At 40.6% G+C, this 20,332-nt stretch overlaps 1 protein-coding gene across 1 annotated transcript in view; it reads left to right on the top strand.

Moving 5' to 3' along the window:
- Nucleotides 1-20,332, top strand: part of LOC137621442 (ethanolamine-phosphate phospho-lyase-like) — an 80,896-nt gene that overhangs the window by 34,594 nt on the left and 25,970 nt on the right. Inside the window, exons 5-8 of the mRNA XM_068351746.1 lie at nucleotides 3,106-3,180; nucleotides 14,743-14,888; nucleotides 18,341-18,485; nucleotides 19,584-19,671. Of these exons, the coding sequence (XP_068207847.1) occupies nucleotides 3,106-3,180; nucleotides 14,743-14,888; nucleotides 18,341-18,485; nucleotides 19,584-19,671 (454 nt within the window). The remainder of the gene's footprint in view (nucleotides 1-3,105; nucleotides 3,181-14,742; nucleotides 14,889-18,340; nucleotides 18,486-19,583; nucleotides 19,672-20,332) is intronic.

Below are 20,332 nucleotides of genomic sequence, written 5' to 3'. Positions count from 1 at the left end.
CTAGGTCGTTCGAAATTCCTAGCCTTTCCAACATGGTGGGTAACGAGCTAGAGAGAGTTCTTTGCCCTGTCAGAGCTCTAAAGTACTATCTTAAAAGGTCAAAACCTATACGAGGACAATCAGAGGCCTTATGGTGTGCCATTAAGAAACCTTCGATGCCTATGTCCAAGAACGCAGTTTCGTATTACATAAGGCTTCTGATTAGAGAAGCTCATTCTCACATGAAGGATGAAGACCTTGCTTTGCTGAAGGTAAGGACACACGAAGTGAGAGCTGTGGCTACTTCGTTGGCCTTCAAACAGAACCGTTCTCTGCAGAGTATTATGGATGCAACCTATTGGAGGAGCAAGTCAGTGTTTGCATCATTCTATCTCAAAGATGTCCAGTCTCTTTACGAGAACTGCTACACCCTGGGACCATTCGTAGCAGCGAGTGCAGTAGTAGGTGAGGGCTCAGCCACTACATTCCCTTAATCCCATAACCTTTTTTAACCTTTCTCTTGAATGCTTTTATTGTTGTTTTTGGGTTGTTACGGTAGGCTAAGAAGCCTTCCGCATCCTAGTTGATTTGGCGGGTGGTCAATTCTTTCTTGAGAAGCGCCTAGGTTAGAGGTTGTGTAGAGGTCCTTTAGTATGGGTTGCAACCCTTTATACTTCAGCACCTTAGAGTTGTTCAGCCTCCTAAGAGGAACGCTGCGCTCAGTAAGGAAGACGAACTTATTAAAGGCAGAGTAATGGTTCAAGTCGACTTCCTTACCAGGTACTTATAATTTCATTGTTATTTTGAATAACTGATAATATGAAATACGGGATACTTAGCTTCTTGATTAACATGTACACTGGTTTTCACCCACCCCCCTGGGTGTGAATCAGCTACATGATTATCGGGTAAGATTAATATTGAAAAATGTTATTTTCATTAGTAAAATAAATTTTTGAATATACTTACCCGATAATCATGATTTAATTGACCCACCCTTCCTCCCCATAGAGAACCAGTGGACCGAGGAAAAAATTGAGGTGGTGTTGTCAAGAAGTACTGGAGTACCTGACCACAGATGGCGCTGGTGAGTACACCCCCCTCTTGTATAGCGATCGCTGGCGTATCCCGTCCGTAGAATTCTGTCGGGCAACGGAGTTGACAGCTACATGATTATCGGGTAAGTATATTCAAAAATTTATTTTACTAATGAAAATAACATTGTTCTGGAATGCCATTCAAACATTATGTTGAAAAACCAAATTATTTCCCCCATAAGAAAGAATGTACAGAAGTGTGTTTACATAAACACAATAACTATATTAATTAGGTGCATGAAATTGTACAAAAATGCAAGAAAGTATCTAGATAGTGATGTTTGGTAAGTAAACACTGTTAAAGAGCTCTATGAAAACTGTGTACAGTGCAGTACTGTTGTAAGAACCATTACCCAGTGTTTAGCAGTGATATTCATGTCCCCAAAACACAACTTCTTGTGGACAGCATGAAAACTGACTTACTGAATTGCTTGTATTCAAAGTTACTCGTAAGTCAAATTACTACTGTATTTGCAAATATTAAACATTTTACAGTTCACTAACAATTCATGCTATTTTCTCACAATTTTAAACTTGCAATTGTTGTCTATTCACTGACTTCCAGTGTGTAAAGTATATTTCTGTGAGTGTGGGGCACCTTTCCTACATTGATCCTTTTCCTTTAGCCAGAGGTAGTTTCTAAGAAAAGACACTAAGGAAATCACTCCCACATTGATACTTTTATTAGCTGATTTATGGATAAACCACATGTGTAGAAAATTTCAATGTAGGTACTTAGTGCTTATACTGTACAAATATTATTTGCTAGCTGTGCATCGAACTCCTCTTGAATACGGTGTGCCATTCACCCCATGCTTGCCCCTCCTGAATTTTGAGATTCCTTTCCAATACATTACCACCTCTCTATATCACATCAGTCCAGCCTTTTATCCATGCCTTATTCTTCTCTTGCCTCCTTATTCTTTCTCACTGTATCCCTTTGACTAACACGACTTTATTCTTTCCACATGACTGAACCATCTTGATACTCTATGATTCATCCTTTCATCTATGTCAACCATTTTACCACTTATTTGTTTCCACTTTTCTCTGAAACTTAATTCTCCTGACACTATGGATCCTGTTTGGATGAATGGCTTCATCCAAACAGGATCCATTTTTTCTTTCATTCCCTTCAATATTCAATATCCCTTTCAAAAAAAAAAAAAAAAAAAAAAAAAAAACACCATTGACTGAACAATCCCATCATCCACACTAATTCAAGTCTCTTCCCAGTCCTTTCCACACACCTTGCTAAGTTTTTTACTTCAATTTTTGTGTGACTCATCTCATCATTTCATCCTACTATGATCCATTTTATTTAATCCAAAATGCCTGAATAAATCGGTTGCTTTCAATCTTCTACTTTCAATGTTAGCATTTATTGCTTCATGGGTTTCATTTCCTGTAATCTCACGTTATTCCTAGTCAAATTTGATCTTGACTTATCCTTTTGCAAACTATCAAATCTTTAACAGTTTCTTTTCACCATTTGCAATCAGGATGTATCGATGCCTGACCATTGACATAAAATTCTATAATCCTCTCCAATCAGTTCTGTATTACACTTTCTGCAAACATCAACCCTTCTTCACCAATATCATGGCTTATTTTTGTATCCTAAAATTTGCATTTTTATGTGACTTTATATCTGTTCAGCTTCAGAAACAAATGGCACCTTTATTTTAGACCTGTATTTAAACCAGACCAATCATTCTCCTGTCTCTATATTCTAACACTTTTGGCTTCCTTTATAGAAATTTTTAATTGTTATCGATAACTTGTCTTCTACTGTATACCGCACATCAACATATTCCACATTGCCTATAGCATTTGTCATAAAGGTTTTCCTTACCACATACAGCATTATCTTTTTGATGTTTGCTCACCAATTGTTGCCAAGTTTTCATGGTAGTCACTTATTCCATTATTGATCAACACCATCTGTTGTAAGTTTTACTGATCAAATGATCTGCAATAAAGGGAATGTTAAATTTTTGCCTGAATAGATTTATTTTTTCTCTTCCAGATCTGAGGCAAACGATCTTGCTTTGCGGTTAGCAAGGGCTTACACTAAAAGAAAAGATGTTGTTGTATTTGACGAGTAAGTATGATTATGTCAGAACATGTCATGATTATTTTTGTTAGAGATTATTTTGTTCCCATTCGTATACAAACTTTTCGTCCTTTTGAAAAAGGGAATACTGTATTTTTAATGAAGCTTCAACAGCAGTTGAAATTAAGTCATGATTGGTGGTAAGTATGGGTGAGCGCTCTGCCCACTTTCCTGTCAAAGACTTTGCTGCAACAAGCAAAGACGTACTGTTACGTCCTATCCAAGGATGTTTAATTTTTTTTTCATTCTTTTTAGTTTTAATGTGTCATGTTGATGATGAAACAATGCAGGAATTCACATGCGGGTCAAAGGGTGGACGCTGCATCAGTTTATGATTAAACCGGCGATGCATCCATACTCATTCTGCTCTTTTTATAGGGCCATGAAGGTTCGCTATTATCCCCATGTGCTAAGGGTAGATTGAGCCCTTCTTTTGAAGGGCTAGAATATTCTTTAAGGGAAAGGAAGACTCAAGTCTTTCTGCCATCTTTCTTGTCAATTCCAAAGAGACTGCATAGCAATTTGCATTCCTCATTGAGTTTACCAGGGGAGTTCTTTCATGTTTGGTGGAGCGTGATGTGATCTCCACAACCTAGCATGTGCTGGAGGCTCTTCTTATACAGTCCACTTATGTCGAAGCCTTCCTTAGGTCTTTCTGTCTTTCTGGTAGGCACTCTGTATCATTTTCGAGGGAGCTTGTAGCTCAGGCTATTTTCCCACCTGTCCCTAGTGGCTGTAATTCCAGTGGTGACCCAGTGAAACTAGCGGGGATCCCTGCAGTGCGTCCAAAGCCAAAGAAGCCTCCGCTCTGCAAAAAGTGCCAATGCTGAAGCTAGTGAAGCCATAAAAAAGTGTTGGTGCCAAAGAAAATTACATTGCCCGGGTTCCCATCACCCTACCAATGAGACACTCGGCCACCTTGGTGGTTGGACACACTAACCCAACTAATGACAGGTTTCTCTGTGCAACCTGCTGATATGCACATTCTTCTGCTTGTTGGATAGATGTATATTCCCTTGCAAGTGGGGCCTGGTGATGTCAACATAACCCTGAGGAAGTTGGCTTTCCTTAGATATCTTTGTGCTGGTCAAACAAAGAGCAAAGTGGGCCAGGACTTCTCCTTCACCCAGCAGAAACTATCTCTACCTCGTTACAGTTTTAACAGTAGTATCCAGCTTCGCTGAAAGCATAATGCTGTTAAGGGAATCAGGGTTTGTCTATTTATCTACCTACCAAGGCACTTCACCTGATTCTGGGGGTTAGGCTATGCCAAAAAAAGAACAAAAGGTGACTTTTCTTCTCTTTGCTCCTCCCAGCCTGATGAGAGATTCAGCAGAGTTTGGTTTGTATTGCTAGGGTGCCACAGCGCACCCTCCCCGATATTCACCACAAATGAAGCTTCATATGCTACCTCAGCTGTCACGAGGGCAATTGAAGAAAGCAACAGGGCCTAACGGAACTGTCAATTGCTTGCCATTCATTCCTATTTCTAGCATGCTCCTTTGCCTCTCTCACAGCTATCCTATCACCTAGAGCTTTCTTCACTACATCCATCCCCCCAGACCTTGGCTTTCTTCTTGTACTTTGCCATCATCTCTTGCATTCATCACCTTCAGCAGACGGCCATTTTCCATTCTCTCTATATAACCAAACCATCTCAACACATTCTTATCCACTCTAACTGCTAATTCACTTCTTACACTCATTCTAGCCCTTGCTATTTCATTCCTAACCCTATCTAATAGAGATACACCAGCCATACTCCTCAGACACTGCATCTTGATCACACTCAATTTCTGTCTCTCCGTCACTTTCATTCCCCAAAACTCCGATCTTTACATCACAGTTGGTACAATCACTTTCTCAAACGGAACTCTTTATATTCATTCCTAACCCTTGATTTCTTACCACTCCCTTCACTGCCCCCAATACTTTACATCCTTTATTCACACCCTGACATCGGAGTCTATGACCTTCGATGTCAGGATGTCAGAGAATTTTAAATCAATCAGTTACTCCCTGACGTACCTCTGCTTCCACTCCACCATTTGCAGCATTAACAGACCTCAAGTACTTAAACTGACCTACTTTCTCAAGTAACTCCATTCAACATGACATTCAACCCAGCACCACCCTGCCTTCTCGTGCATCTCATAACTTTACTCTTACCCACATTAACACTCAACTTCCTTCTCTCACACACCCTCCCAAACTCTGTCGCTAATCGACCCAGCTTCTCCTCGGAGTCTGCAACCAATGCAGTAACATCCGCAAACAACTGATTCACCTCGCACTCATGATCATTCTCTTCTATCAGTTTCAATCCTCAACCTGCACTCGAGCATTCACCTCTTTCACAGCTTTATCAGCAAACAAATTGAACAATCATGGCAACATCACACATCCCTGTATCAACCCATCTCTCACTGGAAACCACTCATTTACAGTACCTCATTTCATAGCCTAACACACTTTACTGCTTATGTATAAATTCTTCACTGCTTACAGCAACCTTCCACCAAGGTTGCTGTATTGCCTCATCACATTCCACATCACTTCCCTATCAACTCCATCATAAACTTTCTCTAGATCCATAAATGCAACGTACACCTTCTTAACTTGTGCTGAATATTTTTTACATATCTGCCTAACTAAAAATCTGATCCATACATCCCCTACTTCTTCTAAAACTACCCTGTACTTCTAAGATTGCATCCTCTGTTTTATCCTTAATCCTATGAATTAGCACTCTACTATATAATATTCAAACCACACTCAACAAACTGGTACCCCTTGAATTACAACACTCGTGCACATCTCCCTTACTTTTGTATAGCGGAACAATACACGCACACACCCAATCCACTGATACCATTGACAACATAAAACATATATTAAACAATCTCTCAACCATTCATGGATCAGAGTTGTGTGAAATGAATGTGAGGGAGAGACAGAAATTGAATGAATGTATTTGAGATGAAGTGTCTGAGGAGTATGGCTGGCGTATCTCAATTAGATAGGGTTAGGAACGAATTAGTAAGGGTGAGAACGGGTGTTAGAAATTAATTAGCACTTAGCGTGGATATGAATGTGTTGAGGGAGTTTGGCCATGTAGAGAGAATGGAAAATGACTGTCTGCTGAAGAAGGTGATGAATGCAAGAGTTGATGGGAAAAGTACAAGAGGAGGGCCAAGATATGGGTGGATGGATGGAGTGGAGAAAGCTCTAGGTAATACCGGTAGTAGGGTAGATATGAGAGGCAAAATAGCGAGCTAAAAATAGGAGTGAATGTCGACCGATTGTGACGCAGTTGCAATAGGCCCTGCTGCTGTCTCCGGTTGCCTTGCTGACCAACGAGGTAGCAGCACTGGGGGATTCAGCATATGAAGCTTATTTGTGGTGGATAATGGGGGGGAGGTGGCACCCTAGCAGTACAAGCCAAATTTGGCTGAATCTCTTGTCAGGCTGGGAGGAGCTAAGAGAAGAAAAGTTCCCCCTTTGTTCTTCCTTTTTTTATTTTGGCTAACCTCCAAAACTGGGGGAAGTACCTGGGTAGATAGATAGACCAACCATCTCAACCCTCACATCATCCATACCAGGTGCTTTTCCTACTCTCATTTCATATAGTGCTCTCTTCACTTCCTTTCTTGTAATCTCTTTCTCAGTCTCATCTCCCATAATTGGCACCTCAACACCTGTAACAGCAATTATATCTTCCTCCCTATTATCCTCAACATTCAACAACCTTTCAAAATATTCAGCCCACCTTTTCCTTGCCTCCTCTCCTTTCAGCAACCTTCCATTTTCATCTTTCTGTGTGTGTTCGCTTCTCAATCCACTCTTCCTTACTCTATTCACTTCTTTCCAAAACTTTTTCTTACTCTCCTCATACGAACAACTGCCCTTTTGATAATATCTCAATACTCATCTGATGTTCATATAAATGCCCACCCTCCTTCCCACTGGCTTGTGGGGTCAAGAGGCTATGGAATAGTTTCGACTAAGAGACTGAAGACAAAGGCATTATGGTTTTGTCAAACCATTGGTTCATTACCCTTGACCCTTAGATTGTCTCATTACTTAACTAGATGCCTAAATCTTATGTTAAGAAAGAAAATGAAAAACATTTGATTTTTATGGGTAAACGTCGATATAACCAAGCTTCCAGAGCGAAACTTTGAACATCAAAGAAATATAGAAATAATAATTGTTATTATTAAACTTGTGTTTTTTAAGCCTTTGGGTAGTACTGTAATTGATTTTTTTTTTATCAAGATCTTTTCTGTATTTGGTTTTACATAAAGGCCAGGCCTTTCCCTTGAATTATCAAATTTGTGAATATTAAACCACGAATGCAAGGTCCAACTGGATTATTTTAATTTTTCAATATTTAACTTAGCCGGTGATTATATAGCTGCAACTCTGTTGCCCGACAGACAACTCTACGGTAAAAACTCGCCAGCGATCGCTACACAGGTTGCGGGTGTGCCCAACAGCGCCATCTGTCGTCCAGATACCCAGTACTCAATGTAAACAAAGACTCAATTTTCTCTCTGTCGAGCTATCGACAAGACGTACTTACTCGCTGTTGCTAAACTGGAGTTTTTTCACAACTAATTGGTGAAGTACTTTATTCTAGTTTTGAGCTTTCGCTATGCAGGTGTTTTATCTTCATCTTAAATCTTGAACTCGTTTTGGATAGATTTAATTATGGTGACAAAGAGAGTATGGACTTTCTTTCACTTTTAAATGGCCGACCCTTCCCTTAGACGGAAGTGTGTTTAGGTTTTTAGTAATTATCTTATCACGTTATAGATTTTCCTCTATATATTTTATATCTCTCCGCTTTTATTAGGCCTCTTCGATTAACTTTCCATTTATTATAAACATATAAAAATAATTTTAATGTTTTGTTTATATAGACCTTTCCTGAGAGTAGGCGGTCTTAACTTGGAAACCTAAGTTAATCAACGTTGAGCCCTTTATATCGTATTTAGCTTTTAATGAGCTAAGGATTTAAAACTTTTTAAATGTAATATTTTATGAAAGAATTTCTTTGATAGTCTTCGTACTGTTTTCAAAGATGAACTAACGTTTAGTTTATTTATGCTACGCAGTTGTTGACGTTCAGGACGTTTAACATGCGCTCTATCGTTACGATAGAGAGAGAGTGTATCACGGTTTCACTTTGCAGTAAGAGTAAATCGATTCTGACGTTTTGTTCATTCTTTCTTAGCTTAAATGTTTTAAATTCTATTTTAAAGGAACTTTTTATTTGAAAAACCTTTCAGTTTTTTCCTTTAGTCAAATAACATGTTTTTTTTGACGAAATATAATTGGGCTCTTCTCTTAGGTGCGAAATCAAGAGAGAAAGAGAGAGAGAGATAGAGACGGAGGGAGAGAGAGGAGAGAAAACGTTCCGTTCAAGCGGGTAACGTTGTTCTCGTGTTACTTTTGTCCCTAGTTGCTGTACGGGGAGGAAGGATAAAACGTTTTTAGTTTTTTATTCTCGTCCCCAGGCTATGTGCGGTGAGAGATTGAAAACGTAGTTTTATGAACTAGTGTTTAGTCTCTTTCCCAGCCACTGATTTTTTTATCTTAAAATATGTTTTCTGTTTTTTGCTGGTATTAATGAGCTTGCATTATACGACTGATTTCGCAATTACTACCTTTTAATGAAGGGTAGAATTGCGTGTTTCAGGTAGAAATCAGTAAAAGTTTCGATTTCAGTGAAATAAGTGCAAAACAGAAAATCGAAGTGATAAAGTGATATGCGCAAAGTGTTACAGTGTTGCGTCCGAGGGTTCGTCTGTTCGTGCCTGTCGTTCACCTAGTCCGGGACCTCTTGCATGCTCCCAAGCCCAGGGGAGAAGTAATGTCAAACGACTTATGGGTTCGAGAGGCCTTGATCAATGAACAGACGTTTTCCCTCTATGGTATCGGGTGTATCTTACCAAGATCTCCCCTACCATAAGACGAGAGAGACGTTGTTTCTCCTCGTTATCCGAAGGCTTTTCGCATAAGAAACCTGTCACAAGGTTTCGAAGCCCTTAAGCGAAAGTCAGTCCTTTCAGGACAGGTCCAGCGTCCTGGTTACAACCATTAGGACAGCTCTGACCCTATGCAGTCATCGGATAACTGCTCGCCGCCTAACAAAAGCGTAACACAGACTCCGAGAGTCTTTTTTTGTTGGCAAAGTGTTGCGGTCACAGACGTTACCCTCGTCTCTTACCACAACCATTTCCGTTGATCCTTAATGGGTTGTATGGCAAGACATGCAGTATATGCTTGCCTCCCTTATGGAAGACTATTCTGCCGATTAGTCCGTTGAGTCTAGCCGTTTATCTCATCGATATCCTGGCTTTCAGCCAACCTAACGTTCCTTTGTGCTTGCTGTTGACGTTGGCGTAGCTTAGTCACGTCAGTCAGGTTGTTTAGAACCACACTCGATGCGGTCTCGTGTGGTTTTTCAGCCGCATTTGGACGTTAGGCCACTTGCTGATGCTCCTGTTGACGTTCAAGACGTTCACTAACAATCGGAGTTGACTTGTTTTGACGCTGTACGTCAACCTCCGCATTCTAGAGTTGTTTTGACTGCTCAGTCTAGGCAGTCAAAGCAGTCTCGAGTGGACGCTGTGCGTCCTCACGCACCTGTTGTGGTTGACAGTTCAGTTGTTGACAGTTCACAGACTGTCAAGCAGTTACATGACGTTGCGTTCTGGTCCGCTACTAATGCACCAGTGAGTGTGGACTCTGCTTGTAAAGCATTGCCACCACGGTAGGTCTCTCCCTTGCTTGAGACTCAGCTTTTATCGGACAAGGTTCCTGTAGATGAGGAAGTTGCTGTTCCCCCTCCTACTGATATTCCCTTGAGGACTCTGTCAGATGGAGAGGAGCCTAAAGCTGCTTAGCCTCCTATGGACTTTAATTAAATCATGATGATTTTTTTAAGGATCTTTGTCCGGATCTTTTTGTAACTGCTGCTCCTCGTTCGCCTAAACGTCAGAGCTTACACTAGGCCTAGCTACTTCGAAGCCGTTGTTTTTAAGCTAGTGCTCTCTCGCTCTCCTAGAGAGCTTTACGTTGGCTAGGCGACTGGTTTTTCACCAGGAGGAGTTTGGGGGATACAGCCTTTGCTTTCCCTTCTTTTAAACTGGTTTATAGAGCGAGAGTCTGATATGACACGAGAGAAGTTCTCGGCTTGGGAGTTCATGCCTCTGCCCAGATAGACTTCTCAATTCTCGTAGACTCTCCCTGGCGCCTGGCCAGGAGACGCTCCAAGTTGTTTACAGGTCAACTTCACAGCTGTTTTCGAGCCTTTGAAGTTTTGCTGTACAATTATGTCATGCATAACAAGGCTTTCAGGGATGGTAAGCGGTACCGCCTCAGTCGCTAACCCCGTCTGTTGCCACACCTGCTCCCGTAGACCCTAAATGGGCTTTGCTGCAAGACATGCAGTCCAAGCTTGCGTCCTTGATAGAGGACTTTAATGCGGAGAAGGTTGCTACCGAACCTTCTGGCCAACAACCTTCCAACCGGTCGGTTGTGCGCCCTGTTGACGCTGAGGTAACCTACTCGCGTCTGCCAGTTGAGGTGGTTCCTCCACCGATGCGACCCAGTGTGGGTTGCCAGCCGCACATTGACGTTTAGCGACGCTCGGAGGTGGTTGTTGACGTTCAGGACGTTCAACAACCAGCAGAGGTGACTTGTTTTGACGCAGTGCGTCAACCTCGGCAACCCGGTAGGGTGTTGACTGCACAACCCAGACGGTCTAGACAGTCTCGGGTTGACGCTGTGCTTCCTCGCGCACCCATGGTTGTTGACAGTTCACAGACTGTGCAGCAGTTCCATGATGTTGCGTCCGGCTCCGTCACGCATCCACCAGTGCGACCGGACTCAGCGAGCCAGACGTTGCCCACCCCGTTGCCGTTTCCTCATCAGTTTTCGGATGAGGAACCCTCTGATGAGGACGTTGCTGAACAACAAGACGATCAGCCCCCAGAATAGATCAAGCCCTGCTATCCATCCAGAAGATGCTGAAGAAGGAACGCTGCTCAGTCAGGCTGTGGATGAGTCTGGTAGGGACGCTGTCATCCGTGGAACAATTTGTATCACTAGGAAGACTACACCTCCGTCCTCTTCAATACCATCTAGCTTTTCACTGGAAAAAGGACAAGACGCTAGAAGCGGTCTCGATCCCGGTTTCCAAAAAGATAAAGTCTTGTCTGACTTGGTGGAAGGACAATATCAACCTAAGAGAGGGTCTTCCCCTGGCTGTTCAGACTCCCAACCACGTTCTCTTCTCGGACGCATCGGACGTGGGCTGGGGCGCGACACTAGACGGTCGGGAATGCTCAGGACTGTGGAACTCGAGTCAGAGGAGCATGCATATCAACTGCAAGGAGCTGTTGGCAGTACATCTGGCCTTGAAAAGCTTCAAGTCTCTCCTTCGAGGCAAAGTGGTGGAAGTTAACTCGGACATCACCACGGCCTTGGCGTACATCTCCAAACAAGGAGGTACCCACTCACTGACGTTGTACAAGATCGCAAGGGACCTGCTCATCTGGTCAAAAGGTCAAGACATCTCCCTAGTAACGAGGTTCATCCAAGGCGACTTGAACGTCATAGCAGATTGTCTCAGTCGGAAAGGGCAAGTAATTCCAACCGAATGGACCCTCCACAAGGATGTGTGCAAGAGACTTTGGGCCACTTGGGGTAAAACCATCCATAGATCTCTTTGCAACCTCGCTGACCAAGAGGCTTCCAATCTATTGCTCTCCAGTCCCGGACCCAGCAGCAATACATATAGATGCTTTCCTCCTAGATTGGTCACATCTGGATCTCTACGCATTCCCACCGTTCAAGATTGTCAACAAGGTACTGCAGAAGTTCGCCTCTCACGAAGGGACAAGGTTGACGTTAGTTGCTTCCCTCTGGCCCGCGAGAGAATGGTTCACCGAGATACTTCGATGGTTAGTAGACGTTCCCAGTAGTCTTCCTCTTAGGGTAGACCTTCTACGTCAGCCACACGTAAAGAAGGTACTCCAAAGCCTCCACGCTCTTCGTCTGACTGCCTTCAGACTATCGAAAGACTCTCGAGAGCTAGAGGCTTTTCGAAGGAAGCAGCCAGTGCGATTGCTAGAGCAAAGAGAGCTTCTTCCATTAGAGTCTACCAATCGAAGTGGGAAGTCTTCCGAGACTGGTGCAAGTCGGTTTCTGTATCCTCGACCAGTACCTCTGTAGCTCAAATAGCTGTTTTTCTCTTATACCTGAGAAAAGGACGATCCCTTTCAGCTCCCACTATCAAGGGCTACAGAAGCATATTGGCATCGGTCTTCCGGCATAGAGGCATAGATCTTTCCAAACATAAAGATCTGCAAGACCTCCTTAAGTCTTTTGAGACCACCAAGGAGCGTCGTTTGGCTACCCCTGGATGGAATTTAGACGTAGTACTAAGATTCTTCATGTCAGACAGGTTGGAGCCGTTACAATCAGCCTCCCTGAAAGATCTCACTCTTAAGACACTTTTCCTGGTATGCTTAGCCTCGGCTAAAAGAGTCAGTGAGATTCATGCCTTCAGCAAGAACATAGGATTTTCGTCAGAAAAAGCCACTTGTTCGCTACAACTTAGTTTTCTAGCCAAAAATGAGCTGCCTTCTCGGCCTTGGCCTAAATCTTTCGATATCCCCAGCTTATCGGAGATCGTAGGCAATGAACTAGAAAGAGTCTTATGCCCTGTTAGAGCTCTTAAGTTCTATTTAAAGCGTACTAAACCCTTACAAGGCCAATCTGAAGCTTTATGGTGTTCAGTTAAGAAACCATCCTTGCCTTTGTCAAAGAATGCTTGGTCAGACTTTATCAGATTGTTAATACGAGAAGCTCATTCACATCTGAGTGAGGAAGACCGAACTTTGCTTAAGGTGAAGACGCACGAAGTTAGAGCTGTAACAACTTCCGTGGCCTTTAAGCAAAATATATCTCTGCAAAGTATAATGGACGCAACCTATTGGAGAAGCAAGTCAGTGTTCGCGTCATTTTACTTGAAAGATGTCCAGTCTCTTTACAAGAACTGCTACACACTGGGACCATTCGTAGCAGCGAGTGCAGTAGTGGGTGAGGGCTCAACCCCTACAATTCCCTAATTCCATACCCTTTTAATCTTTCTCTTGAAATGTTTTTATTGTGGTTTTTTGGGTTGTCCGGAAGGCTAAGAAGCCTTTCGCATCCTGGTTGATTTGGCGGGTGGTCAAAGTCATTTCTTGAGAGCGCCTAGATTAGGGGTTTTGATGAGGTCCTGTTGTATGGGTTGCAACCCTTGATACTTCAGATCCTAGGGGTCGATCAGCATCCTAAGAGGATCGCGAGGCTCCGTAAGGAAGACGTACTTAAAAGGCAGAGTAATTGTTCAAGTCGACTTCCTTACCAGGTACCTATTTATTTTGTTTTTGTTATTTTGATAACTTCTAAAATGAAATAAAAACTCTTAGCTCATAAAAGTGTAAACATATATTGCTGGTCTCTACCCACCCCCCTGGGTGTGAATCAGCTATATAATCACCGGCTAAGTTAAATATTGAAAAATGTTATTTTGATAATAAAATAAATTTTTGAATATACTTACCCGGTGATTATAAATTAAAGGACCCTCCCTTCCTCCCCAATAGAGACGCAGTGGGACGAGGAGAAAATTGAGTCTTTGTTTACATTGAGTACTGGGTATCTGGACGACAGATGGCGCTGTTGGGCACACCCGCAACCTGTGTAGCGATCGCTGGCGAGTTTTTACCGTAGAGTTGTCTGTCGGGCAACAGAGTTGCAGCTATATAATCACCGGGTAAGTATATTCAAAAATTTATTTTATTATCAAAATAACATTTTTTTTCTGAGTAGCTAGTACCTCACGCTTTATCCCCACTCCCTTTTTCTTGGTAAAGTACTTGTGATTTTATTTGCAAATTAATGATTTGGTTGGTTGTCCTTAAGAGTAACAGAATATGGTTTTAGGGAAGTAAGGATCCCAATCCCTCGAAGTTTGCTTGAAGAAATTCTGTGACTGGTTTGGGAATGGACAGTGAATAAGAGGTTAAAATTATATAAGAATTTGGTATATCATGAGGCACAACCTACTTTGGTTTTTAAGGAATTTATTTGGGAACCTAATTATAGTTGTCAAATAAAAGTAAGTTTGTAATTTGAGGTTAAAATTATATAAGAATTATATAAGAATTTGGTTTATCATCAGGCACAACCTACTTTGGTTTTTAAGGAATTTATTTGGGAACCTAATTATAGTTGTCAAATAAAAGTAAGTTTGTCATTTTTGCAAAGAAAGCTATTAAAAAGGTGACATAAATAGAGTAAGCATCAAGAGTAAATACTAAGATTTTGCTACAGAACTGCATGCTAATACTGTAGTAAGATCTATTGGAATAATTATATATAGACTAAGTTGTACAACCAAGTCCTGTTCTTAATTCAAGATGAATCGTAAATGTCTTATCTTTCTTTTTCTTTTGAAGCTATTCTAATGTAGAATTTTTGTTTCAGTGCCTATCACGGAAACCTCGGAAATCTTATAGATATCAGCCCAAAAATGTTCAAACATATGGCTCAGGGGAAAAAAGAATTTGTCCATGTTATTCCATACCCTGATCTATATCGTGGGAATCACAGAGAAGATGACCCTGGAGCAGGTTAGTGGATAAAGCCCCAAATTATATTTGTTAGGAGATACTGTATTATTTATTTTATTGTTTAAGGTGAATAAGCATTTCATTATGTATTTAATATATTCATAAGAATACACATAAAATGCTCAAGCTATAAAAGAACTACTCGTCATAATCAGTGATAGTGAAAGTGCTATTTCCACTGATGGTGATGGTAATCCTTATGAAGCTTAAAGGTTGTAAACATATTTCTAAAGATATGGAAAATTGATGATAAAAAGGTTGTTTGGATCCTCATCTTCTGAGTATGATTGTTCTTCTTAGTTTTGTTTGTTATTTTTGGGACTGTTGTTACTTTTCTAAACTCTCATAGGTGTGACCCAAATCTTAGACCGAAGGAAAAAGTAGATCACCAGAACAGACAGACCATTACAGTGAAATTTTAGCACTGCCTGTGGTATGGCATGTAATGATTTCTATAGTCCATTTCTTTTAGCGATGCATATTTGCACCGACTCGCGGCGGTGCCCTTTTAGCTCGGAAAAGTTTCCGGATCGCTGATTGGTTAGAATTATCTTGTCCAACCAATCAGCGATCCGGAAATTTTTCCGAGCTAAAACGGCACCGCTGCGAGTCGGTGCAAATATGCATCGCTAAAAGAAATGGACTATAGTGAAAGTATGTATGGTTCTTTCTTCATTTTAGAAGCATTTCTCAGTCTTCTTAAACTAATAAATAGTAATAATAATAATTAGGAATTAACACACTAATTTTTTCTAATTCATTCTAATTGGATGAGTTGCAATTCTTGTTCCTCTTCAGCTTACAATGAATGAAGTTCAAGGTTCAATGATAGGGGTTTATACATACAGCCGGACATATTTGCAGAGAGATGTGGCTCCTGATTGGTCGATGGAGAATGGTCAATTTTTTTCATTGGCTGTTGGGAGGAGTGGAACCGTGTCCAGTGTGTGATGGTATGTACGCTTACGTTGTTTCCTGTCTGACTGGCGTTATTACTCACTGGATATTTGCATTTTCAAAGGTAGAATGAGTATGTGGTTTGCATTTGTATGTGTTGTCTTCAGTTAGCTGGAAAGGTGTAGGAGGTATAATGTCATGGCTTGTTTTTTCCTATGCGTATACAAACCCTCTGTCCTTTAAAATAGGGAAGTGTCTTCAGTGGAGTGGGAATGGCTGTTGAAATTGTTATAAAAGTTATTAATGACTGTCATAGGGGGAAACAGCCCCCCACACCGGGCCTGTCGGTAGCTCTTCGCTTTTGTCTTTTGCCACATCGAGTACGGATGTACTGTTTCAACCTAACCAAATGTTTTGATCTTTTTCATTTTCTTTGCAGGAAGTGATTGTTGGCTTGAGGGTACACTCGAGCACACTGTTCTATCTAATTTCTCTTCCTCTTGTTTTGTTGAAGTTTTTATAGTTTATATAGGAGAAATTTATTTTAATGCTGTTACTCTTAAAATATTTCATTTTTCCTTTTTTCCTTTCCTCACTGGCCTATTTTCCCTGTTGGAGCTCCCTGGGCATCTAGCATCCTACGTTTCCAACTAGGGTTGTAGCTTAGCTAGTAATGATAATAATAATAATTAGTATGTGAAGCATGAGATTCATACTTGCCTGGGACAGGGTAGATGGTTCAACCAGTTTTTGGCAAAACTGGCTGTAGATCCACTCTCTCTCTCTCTGTCTTGTAGGAGGCATGATTGTATGAAATCATCCCCTTGTTCCAGGTGTAGGTCATGGCCTCTTGTCTATTGGCAGGCATGTGTAGGTAATTCTTATCTGGTGTCTGTTTTGGCAATGTCCAAGAAGACATGGCATTTCATTGTCTTACTTCGCCTAGAGAACTACCTCTCAGGCGCAACTGTCAAAGGCTACTGCTCACCCTTAAGGATGGTCTTTTGAACATAGGGTATAGATGTTTCCTCTTCATATTGATTTTTTATGCTTATGAGAAATTCGAGCAGTCTTGCCCACCCTGGGATCTTTGTTTCCCCAGAGTGGGATGTGACCCAGGTTCTGAAGGCTCCTATGCATACCCTATATAAGGTTTTGATGTGTGTGTATGCACTGGAGCACCTTGACGGTTATTATTCTACAAGAGTACCCACGTCCCTTGATGCCTTGGTCTCGTGGTGGCTATTCAAGTAGTGGTGTACCAAGCCCAGATCTCATACAGGATGGTAAGCAGGTGTATGGTAACGAATAGATGTAATTCTGGAATGGAGGCAAAATGATTGGCTCTTCACCTCCATCCCTTCTGACCTTCTCTTAGGGACGAAGTGGTCATTGTGTTTCTTATGTGATCTTATCTCATTCTGGTAAACTACACTTCTGAGCTCCATTCTTTAGAACCTAGAGAAGTTCTCAATCCTCCCTAGAGGAAGGGGAGGATAGTGGAATATACTGTGTACCAACCCATTGGTCATCATATGCCAGGTACATTATTCCAGACTGCTATCCCTTGTAGGGGAAGGGATCGCTGCTTTGACAACATACCAATCTTTTTTGGACAGGCCAGGTCCTATCAGCCTATACATCCCAATTATAGATAAGTATGATGTTTCTGGAGTCTTCTCTGCTCCCATGTGGGACCAGGTAGATTGACATTTCCAGGGAAGAAGAACCACCTATCAGTCCAATTCTAAGTGGACTTTCAACCCACCAAGCATTAAGTCTCCCTACTTAAAGGAAGATGATTTGTATTTTATATAGGAACAAGTCACACATTGTTAAAGTAATTTGTATTTGCATAGCTATACAAGCCTGAGTCCTTTAGGATATGCTTGCTTCCTCAACGATCCCTCTTAGTCCTGAGCTGAAAGGTCATAAGTGAAGAGATTTTGACAGGTAACCTCCTTACCCCCACCTGTCGCTTAACTGCTCATTAAAATGATTCAATGACCACCCAGCTTGCGCTGAAAAAAATACAAATTACTTAAAAATGTGTGATGTAAAGACAATAATTGTTTTGTGCTATCTGTTATATTCATTATATTTGGTGCTCTTTCCTAGGTAACTTCCATTTCTTCAGCTTTCCATATTGCGATTACATCGTTTCATAAACATTGTGACGCAGTTCCGGTAGGCCCTGCTGCTTCCTCCGGTGCCTTAGATGACCGCGGAGGTAGCAGCAGTAGGGGACTCAGCAGTATGAAGCTTCATCTGTGGTGGAAATGTGGGAGGTTGGGCTGTGGCACCCTAGCAGTACCAGCTGAACTCGGCTGAGTCCCTGGTTAGGCTGGAGGAACGTAGAGAGTAGAGGTCCCCTTTTTTTGTTTTGTTTCTTGTTGATGTCGGCTACCCCCCAAAATTGGGGGAAGTGCCTTTGGTATATGGATGGATAAACATTTTTATTTTCTGTTATATCTAAACAGTATTTAAAGTGGAAACAATGTCCTTTTCATAATTCCATGTTTATTTTATTCATACAAGCTTATTTTCTTTTTCAGTTGAAAAGTATATTCTAGATGCGGAGGTGATTATAAAAGAAGCTATTGAGAACAATCGAAGTATCGCTTGCTTTATATCGGAGTCCATATTCGTGAATTGTGGCGTTATTGTACCACCCAAAAAATATTATAAGCTTTTATACAAGTGAGTGATTTTTAATTTGATTTTAGTACTTAATGCTGTACAAAATTTCAGCATGTCATATTTTTTTCTATAGATAAATGTTTGCAAATGGCTTCTAACTTACAACCTTGACATTAGTTAAGTTCTGCGTATGTACGCAATGTTTTGATTGTTGCCTCATATTTTTCTATTGTAGAAGTGCTGCCAATGGTTTGGTTGCTTTAGCTATTGTGATATCTGTATTCTTCCTCTTTTTCTTTGCTATTTTTCTCTTAAGAAACAATATCTCTCTATAAATATAAAAGTAAATAACTATAGGTTTACGATTGATTCACGCTTTCCTGTACTATTTACTCACAAACAGAATTTTGGTTACATACCCAGTCACGGCATCCAAGGCCCCATGAGTAAGAGAGATTGTCAATTGTTATCACAACCATATCTATACACATTAATTTCTGAGTAGCAGCTGTACAACTAAATATAGGAGAGTCATATTTAACTCCTAATACTTAGTCAGATTAGTTTCTGTGATAAATTTTATTGGTGTTATGCATATACACTTTTTTAAATTCAAGAGTGGGGAGCAAAGTAGTCCACACATACCTGCCATTTATCCAAATATCTTGCTTCCAAACTCCTCTGGCCGTACTACACTACCTGGAACCTGAGAACATGCACTATGGAAGCCTAGCATGCAGTAGTCAAATTCTCTCCTTATTTCTTATTTGTGTAGGATGCATGCAGAATTTGTGAATACCACTTGATATGAGACAGTTTTAAGGGACGGATTTGTATTTTAAAACGTATTTGTTTAAAAAAAATATTCTATTCTCATCCGCTTTTTATTCAAGCTACTTAGAAAAGGCACCTGAAGTTTACTTATGCTTTAGTGCGATGATGACACCTATATTTTGAGGGCAATTCCTTACTTTACATGAAAATTGATTGTTGCAAGATATTAATTTTTCATTTTGATTGTCAGTGCTTTATATATTCATTTTTCAATATCCTTTCAAACATATTGATGAACAGTTGTGCCACCCAGAAATTCCTTGGTTCAGTAAATATATTGTTTCCTAATTAATATGCTTCAAGTTGTAATGGTTTTACTTACAGTTTGATTCGTGATATTGGTGGTGTGTGTATTGCGGATGAAGTACAAACTGCCCTTGGACGAACTGGGGAATACTTCTTAGCTTTTGAGGTATGTATGGTATATTCATGTCACATTTTTTTTGTGCATTGAATTAAATGTTTCCGAATATTCTTTTCAAATTAATTTACACGTTTCAATAAAAACAGGCATATTGAAAGAATTTTAAATAACAGAACTTTGGATCAAGTAATTAATTTTGATAAATTATATCTGTTATAAAATCAATGTACAAGATTGAAGAAAGGAAATAATGCCTAGAGATTGATGTGTTCATGACAATTAAATTTCCTCTTATTTCTGTTCAAACATGAAACTAGAGTGGATAAACTGTGCGTTGAATAACATTTTCAGAAAGAGGGAAGAAGTTGCATGGTATAGGAGATCTAAAAATCAAAACAAAGCGTTTTGTCTCGAGATCAATTTCTTGTATTTTTTAAAATCAATCGCAAGAAGCTTTCTATCAAATAAACTGCTCTATCTTCTTTACTAGCACAAGAAGCGTTCAAACAGAGCCTACAACTCACAGTCAACCAAGCTGCTCTATCTTTCCTACTTAAATTGTGATTCAGACTCATCATAAGTACTTCACAGTTATGGGTTTGTGGAGAAAGAAAAGACTTTAGGAATGAATACTGTATATGATTCTTTTGTAGCGATTCACCACTCATGAGTTCACTCCTCAAACTTTACTATTTTTCACAGTTTAAGA

This window comes from Palaemon carinicauda, chromosome 28 (assembly GCF_036898095.1).
Source record: "Palaemon carinicauda isolate YSFRI2023 chromosome 28, ASM3689809v2, whole genome shotgun sequence".
In the NCBI taxonomy this organism is placed as follows: Eukaryota; Metazoa; Arthropoda; class Malacostraca; order Decapoda; family Palaemonidae; genus Palaemon; species Palaemon carinicauda.
The sequence above is the reverse complement of the archived record's forward strand: the minus strand, read 5'-3'. Positions and strand labels throughout refer to the sequence as shown.